This window comes from Carassius auratus, unplaced genomic scaffold (genome assembly GCF_003368295.1).
Source record: "Carassius auratus strain Wakin unplaced genomic scaffold, ASM336829v1 scaf_tig00006454, whole genome shotgun sequence".
Taxonomy (NCBI): domain Eukaryota; kingdom Metazoa; phylum Chordata; class Actinopteri; order Cypriniformes; family Cyprinidae; genus Carassius; species Carassius auratus.
Window position 1 is genome coordinate 79,529 of NW_020523756.1, and position 8,280 is coordinate 87,808.

Consider the following 8,280-nt stretch of genomic DNA (forward strand, 5'->3'; position numbering starts at 1 on the left):
ATATTATTACAATTTAAAATATAATAATCTATAACTATATTTTAAAATGATTTAAAGCAGCTGTACAGTATGTAGTTTATTTCATTTTTGGGACTTTGACGCCCCTACAGTTAAATGAGTGGAATTCACTGTTGGAAATATACCGCTGTCATAACTGTACACATGCATTTGTTGATGCCCTAAAGCAATGCCCTATTATTATTATTATTATTATTATTTTTTTTTTTTACATATTTTTATATTTATTTCTTTTTGTGGAATTTTAGTACCAAACTTACAGTACATGGACATATGTTTGTGGGAGAGCTTGGGAAAGAAACAGAAGCCATTCACCTTACTAGATGTAACCTGTTAAAAACAAAGCAAAATTAAGAGCTGAGTTCAAAGAAAAATTGATTCATAGGTTTAAACTATGCATATGAATATTTATTGGCTGCTTTTTTTCCTTTCGCAGTTTAGTTTCAGTTACATAATTTATCTCAGCATTTTGAAAGGACATATACACATATTTACTTCCATTCAACATGTTCTTTTAAACCATATTGTTCTGCATGATAATACCTCTATACTGCATGGGCTTCTCAGCACTAACACCTTATTATACAATCAAAGTGACAAGGAAAAGATAAGCCAACAATCAAAGAAATATTGTTTCTGTAGTATTTAGAAAAGCAGGGGATAATCGTAGGTTTCTTTGACCCAGGGTTGCTTTGGTCATAATGGCAATACATGTACATATCCATAGAAAGCAAGGCTAGAAAAATGGAAACAATTTGGTCAACATTCCGATTGCCTAAAATACAAACAAGGCTGTTCATAATGCAGAATGAACAAAACATATACAGGAATACAAATAAATTCAAGGTGTATTAAAATACTGATTATGGCATTAACACTAAAATATATGCTAAATATATGCTGAAACAATTTACACCATCATTTGAGGCCTTCCTGCTCAAAATATCTGAACGTGACACAGGAAGTGTAATAATGACTATACTGATTAGAACACCATTCTCTTAACCCAAAGTAGTGACATTACTCTCTGGGAAATACATTCTGATTCAAAACTTTTACATTTTTTGCTCCCCCCGGTTCTGTTCAGGATAGTAAAGCAAGGTTTTAGAAACAATTTTCGCTCCTTAAGATTTTAGAAGCCCAATGAGTCATCAGAGTGGGCAGACTTTAGTTTTGGCAAATAAAAAACGGATATCACCTTGCTTAACACAAACTATATCAGCAAAATATAAAAAGTCATAATCTGGACTGTTAATCTGCTTGATGTAAATTGCAAAGTCTTAGTGTTCAAAAGCCAAGGATGGGGAAAACATTCTAAGGGATGTTTGCATAAACACTGAAATGTGTACAAGTAATGTATTAACAGCATCTTATATATAACTAACAACTTTGGAGATTCATAAAATTAGTGGCTGATTGTACTGTATGTAATCTATTGATTCCTTAATCTGTGTCAATGTTAAATACATTAGATGCTATCAATGCATCCATATTGTATGTTTCATCATATATGCAAGTGTACAACAATGTATGTGTAGCTATTGATTTATATGAGAATAAGAAAATAAAAACAGGACCAAACTGAGCCACTGTACAAACCTGTTCCCACAGAATGTTACATACACAAAATAGAAAGATGAAAGACCACAGTATTCCTAAATTTGACTGTTTAGGCAAGCTAGAGGCTTTGATTACATATTTATATAGATTTTTTTCTTTTTTTGAAGTACCATTTGCTCAAAATCAATGAGGATTTTTGCTCCCATGGAAAAAAAAAATATCAGCAAAAAACTAAAGCCTGGAAGATTTGTATGTATTTTAAATGTAGTGTATATTGCCCTTGTTCCTTACACACACTCACAAAGTATCAAATGGTGAAATTATCTGTGCGTTAAATTCACTCGTTTGGGCTTAAAACTTAACCGCTGTAAAAACCTATTGCCAAAAACGAATGACAACACAGCATGCCATAAAACAGCTGAGTAATTTAGAGTAAACTATTTTCACACAATCTAAACCATTAGCTGACCAAGATAAGCATGTGGAAGCATGCACTAGCATGTGTCACTGTACAACACCTTATTTATGGTTCTGTGGAATCCTCTGTGTTTGAGTAACAGTGAATAGTGCAACCAAAAAATCTTTATTTACTCACCATCGTGTTGTTCCAAACTCCTCAAAACTCTCCTTTTGTGTTTTCATGGGAAAATATCAACATATGGGCAGCAAGTATATATATGTCAACATATAGAGTTTTAAATATTCATTAAGTTAATAAAAATAATAAAAACATTAATAGAAACTACAACGGTGATACTAAAATATGTGAGTAAATAAACAGAGAATACTTATTTTTGGGTGAACTATTCCTTTTACTTTAGCAAAAATGACTCTGAAGTTGGAAAGATGGCAAAGACGGTATTTTGTTGTTTGAATACAAATGCCTTGGAAACCAACTTAGTCTAATGTGGAAATGGTTATGAAATAAAGCGATATTCCACAGATCTACGACAGAGTGTAAACAAAAAGGCCATCAGTGAAGAATCAGCTGAAGTCTACTAAATGTGATTCGACCCCTCTGGGATATACTGTAAGAATACTAAACCGAAAAGCATGTGTTAAAATAATATTAGCAAATGCTCATTAGAAAAATCTTTTCTTTGTAAAGGGGTATTCGCTGTGAAACCTGATTTGGGGATTATAAATGTAGGTTACCCCAAAGCTTGTGAATCTTTATAAGCATGATTACCCATCCTACTGTACCGTGTTCTACTTAATAACCAATCACAAGAAGCACACACAGGATATTCACAGCAGTCTTTACAGGTTCATGTCACAATTACTCCCTCAATCTCACGTCTAGAACTGAAGTGTATTTACAGATTTGAATTGGCACTTGACAATCACATACGGAAGTCCCGCCGTCAGCTCTTTGCTTCAAAAATATCATTTAAACTGGCAGCTCTCTGTATTGTTCCTGGAGGCTGTTTGTGTGTTCTTTTGCTCTTTAACATTTCCTTTCTTTATACTTTTTCCCCCTTTGTGTTATAGGAACAAGGTGCGCTCCTCCCCAGTGTACGGGGCTTGGCGTTTCCTCGTTGCCTGGGGAATTAAAAGCCTTTAGTCCAGAGAAAGCAGTGGCTGCATGTTTTCTTCTTCGTTTTTCACTTTCTCTGGTCGTTTCAGGACACCTGGTTCCACCACGGACTGGGACCTGTGGGTATAAACAAAATATGAATAAACCGCTAAGAAATGAAAAATCCTGAGAACGCATTAAAAAGCTAGGATAAAAAATGTAACCTTAATTTAAATATGAAAATAAACAAGAAAAGTTGACAACAGAGGAAGATGTATATATATATATATATATATATATATATATATATATATATATATATATATATATATATATATATATATATATATATATATATATATATATATATATATAAGATTATTATTTAATACATTCTTTAAATTATTATTAATAAAATGTTCAGGCCACTAATTAAATAAGAACATCATAATTTGCAAAAACTTCAAATCAGGAAATAGTTCAACCAAAAATTTTAATTTGGAGTTTGTTTCTTAATTTGAACAGATTTGGAGAAATGTTGTGTTGCATCACTTGCTACCCCATGGATCCCCTGCAAAGAATGGGTGCCAGCAGAATGAGAGGCCAAACAGCTGTTAAAAAGCATTGCAAAAATTCCCAATTAATCCACATGACCCCAGTCAATAAACATATCGTGAAGCAAATGATGTAATGCTAAATTACTCCAAATCTGTTCTGGTAAAGAAACAAACTCATCTACATCTTTGATGTCCTGAAAGTCAGTGCATTTTAAATCTGAATGAAATGAACCCTATAGGGTAAAAATAAACCCATTTCCACCCTATAATGCTTGATAATACTTAATACCTGATCATATAATATGACATGAAATATAAAAAAATAACCCAAGACATTTGGACCGCAATGAAACATTTAGGTACATTAACAGAGCGCTGCACACTCAAATTAATGATGCATTGTGCATGTCACAATCATTTAAAATGAAGGATGTGTAATGGAACATCATCTTAGTGCACTGTATTGGCCTACTTTTGATTTAGCCCTCTCGTAGAGGCATTAGAAGCCTTGAGGACAGTGTGCTGTCGTTCATCATGTGCAGATCTGGGGCACTTTCCTCTGACTGACGCATTAATGTATGAACCGTGATTGTAATCATGAAAATATAACAAAAACAGATGTTTCTTATCAAGCAACTGCTAGATTTGACAAAAGAAATTCACTTTGCACTGCATTTAACTTCAGTAATGTGATGTATATGATGTACTGAATATTCAGAAGGAATTAATGTAGGACAAGGTGACTCTGGAATTTGACTGGATTGTAAAAAGTGGGCTAAGATATGTTAGCGCCACATACAAAGCCATCCAGTTGTTACTGATTATATATATATAGAGAGAGAGAGAGAGAGAGAGAGAGAGATGGATATAGATATACAGTATTTCTGAAGAATAAATATTATTTAAGAAGTAAAACATTTCAAATTTGATGCTGACTGAAAATATAACTGTTACTATAACTGTTATAATTTGCATTTTAAGATGTACAGTAAGACCCCAAAGGAACAAATTAAAGTTGAAGTAAGATATGTTTTTGTTTTTTTCAGTACAATGCATGAAAAAACTACCTGACACCCATCACTGAATGGGTGTTTTGAGAAATCCTACCTGTTTCTGTGACAAACCTAGACTCAGCAAACAGCAAAAAATATCTGAGATGAAACGCAAGATGTTTCTTGAGGATAATGATCTACACCTTTAAAAAAAAATAAATAAATAAATAAAATCACAGAATGACTCAAAAAAAGCTGTTGCACTAATGTCAGAGCAAAAATCCATGCTATTTGAGTGCAACCCAATGCAAACACAAGAGAAAACTGTGTTGGGAAAAAAAAGTGATTTTTCCAGATCCGACAAAAGGACGAAGTGTGGTTTTAATTGCTCTGAATAATTTACCCTTTTGAATAATGTGGGAGGTGTTAGCTTTTAAAATTCAAGCAATCATAATCTAACACTAATTTAAACATAATGACATTTTAGGGAGTATTAGTGAGTGGAAATTTAAAGCACTCAGTAAATACAACACTGTTGCTTGATTCAATAGAAATGTCAGTGCTGATGCATCTTGCATGCATGAATATGACAAATATACAAAAGCTACCATGAAAAATGTATTGATTATTAAAATAATAATAATAATAATAATAATAATAATAATAATAATAATAATAATAATAATAATAATAATAATAATAATAATAATAATAATTGGGTATTTTTTAAAAATGAAAAAGGCTAGGTAAATGTCTTGTCCACTTGTTTCACCTTTCAGAATAGAATAAACTATAAAAAAAATATACTGTGCATACAAGCAATTTAGTTGTGACAGGTTATGCGTGATTAAAGGAAATGTATATTTTTACAGTCAAATTTAGTAGATTGTATTACAGGTCAAATAAATCATTAATTGAGTCTAATGGGATCGTTTCTCACTATTGTAAACCAAAGCCCCAATATATAACCTGTTTGTGAGTATATCCATGAGACTGAATAGATAGAATTGAATATCAGTATAGATCATCACCAGCAATCTGTTCCCACATCTAAAACAAGATGAATTATTTTAATAATACAACACTGGAGAATAATTCACAATGCAGGGTGAAGGATTCCGGCAAAGTGTTATGTGTTATGTGCAGACTGGGAGGTTTAGTTTAGTAGCCAAAGCTGTTTAAAGAACAGTACTTTGATCTAAGCAATAGAAGAACATCTAAGACCTACTTTCTTTCAAATACTTCACTCCCCAGGCGCTTTGATAGAATCCAAACAGTTTCTTCAAATGCGAGAGCAAAATAAGCCACTGCAAACTAGGCTATATTTGGTAGCCAACGTCTCTGTACACAGGAAAACTTCTGTAACGTGTTCTTTTACACTCCGTAGGTGTCCATGCATAGGCAGTGCATCGTTTAATGCATCTCCTGGCAGCAGCTATACTCCCTCATTTCATGACCCAGTAAGTCGAGACACCTCACCATGTCTTGATCAGTGAAATGAGCTCAAGTCGCTCGGTCAAACACATTCAGTAAGATCATCCCAAAGTGCTTATTTTATTTAGAAGAGCTGCATTTAAGCATAAAACTAAGGAGTCGGTTGCTAAGCACCGTAAACAAGAAGAAACATACAGTGTGCAGCTCAAATGTGATTCCTTTAACAAACACTGCAGCTTCTTTATGCCTCTAGCAAAGCAGCTTATTTTGGTTATCCAGAGCGACTCTCTTGATAATTCTATTTGAATGAAGGCTGCGAATAAGCAAATGCTGTTTCTATGGCAAGCCACCAAATTATGTCATTCAACAAACACATTAGAAATAAACAACATACAGTACATAATATGGCAGTTTGGTGACCTCATGGGCTTGTTTTAATGAACACTAGGGTTATGGTTAAAGGAGCTATGTGGAGGTTTTTACTTAAAAAAATCTTTGAGATAGAGTTTTAATTTGTACATGTATGAGCCAACCATGATGTAAAAAAAAGAATGACACCTCGACTGTCCACCACGGTTGCCTCTATCAGCCTGTAGGCTCAACTGTGTGTGGAGGAGTCGGGCCCGAATTGGCGGGAAAATTCACAAAATGTGACGTCATGCGCGTTCTCGTCTACTTTGGCTTACAAACGTACGGCACGCCAGCCATTATAGTAAGCAGCGGCTATAGTGTTTTCAAATGGACTCTGCGGATGGAAAGAAGCAAACAGCCTCCAGCACAATTCCGACACCCACGGACACTCCTGAAGTAAAAAAAAAAACTCCAAAAAGCGTGCTCCTCTGCGCACTGAGAACGAGCATGAGACTGGCTGCAGTTCCTCTAACGGCCAATGGTGTCAGTAACGGTTAGAAATTTCAGAACCTACGGAATGCTCCTTTAACTGAAACTAAAATCACAATGATTAAAAATTGTTTGGCGTAACTGAAAATAAAAGAAAATATCGAATAAAAATATCAAATAAAATATTATATGGAAAATATGTATCTAATTTAAAATATTAATAAATACTATAATAACATAAATTACTGTATATCAGTGTTTTTCAACTTCAGTCCTCGACCCCCCCAGCTCTGCATATTTTATATGTTTCTCTTATCACTTTTGTTCTATTTGACCCTAAGTGCCCTAAGAAGTGGACATCACAGGATATGGTTTGGGGCATCGCGAGGACTGGAGTTGAAAACTGCTGGCCTATTTAAATAATACAAAGATAACAAATAATACTAAAACATTCCACTATGCTTGCATAAAACTTAAATCAAGATGTCAACAGGGAAACATTCGTCAAACAATTGTACTGAAAAGCTGGATCATCAAGTAACAGACCTTTTCATAGTTTTAGGGGATAGATCTTTCTCCAGGTCTTTGACAGACAAGGTGTAGGACTCAGGGCAGTAGTCCGTCTCCTCATCATACGCGTGGTCCAGCAACGTTCTGGCCCAGGTGCCCATGTCGTAAGGAGGCAGCATGCCACCCAGCTCAGACGGCAGAATCTCAGGCAAGATTAGCTGGTGCAAGCTGTTCAGATTGTTTCCATGCATGAAAATCTTAATATAAAACAAACAAAAATGTGTTATTCGCTGGGTTATTTGTTCATAGTTTCATTACCATTCAGTGGTTTGAACTAAATTCAATGGCATTGCACTGTGCGTCAAAAATTCCTGCATCAAACATCAAAAGCCTGTATATTTCAATGTTCTTTATGTGTACATAAACAGAATAGTTAACAATTTTATATAATAAAAGAGATTAATGAAAACAGACAAGCAATAACTCTGAAAATTAAAAAAAATTCTCTCACCCTTTTTCTTGTTTTGTCCTTGAGGAAAGGCCGGATGACTGTGTACAAAGCGTGGATGTACCAAGGTTGGTTAACAAAATGAATGCCTCCAAACCTTGCTGGAAAGCTATCCTATGGGTAATAGAGAAAAATAAATAAATAAGTAAACAACTAAACATCATTATTATTATATTTAGCAGACCTAATATTGTTACGGGCTGGTGAGGTATAAATGCACAAAGATGAAGGAGATCAACAAAAAATGTATTTTAATTTGAATATCCAGGAGACAGGTAAATAATAATAATAATAATAATAATAATAATAATAATAATGCATTTTATTTCATGGCGCCTTTCAGAA

At 34.0% G+C, this 8,280-nt stretch overlaps 1 protein-coding gene across 1 annotated transcript; it reads right to left on the bottom strand.

Annotated features, from left to right (window-relative positions):
• Nucleotides 1-409: 409 nt before the first annotated feature.
• Nucleotides 410-8,070, bottom strand: LOC113071184 (clavesin-2-like). The gene is made up of 3 exons (XM_026244559.1): nucleotides 7,939-8,070; nucleotides 7,464-7,684; nucleotides 410-3,232 (listed from the first exon to the last, which is right to left on the bottom strand). The coding sequence occupies exons 2-3, from the start codon at nucleotides 7,676-7,678 to the stop codon at nucleotides 3,139-3,141; spliced, it is 309 nt and encodes a 102-aa protein (XP_026100344.1). The 5' UTR covers nucleotides 7,679-7,684; nucleotides 7,939-8,070; the 3' UTR covers nucleotides 410-3,138.
• Between the last annotated feature and the right edge of the window lie 210 nt (nucleotides 8,071-8,280).

Coding starts and splice junctions, on each gene's coding strand:
- LOC113071184 (XM_026244559.1), bottom strand. CDS start 7,678: ATGCATGGAAACAATCTGAACAGCTTGCACCAGCTAATCTTGCCTGAG. Junction 3,233..7,463: donor TCCCCTAAAACTATGAAAAG/GTCTGTTACTTG, acceptor TTATACCCACAG/GTCCCAGTCCGTGGTGGAAC.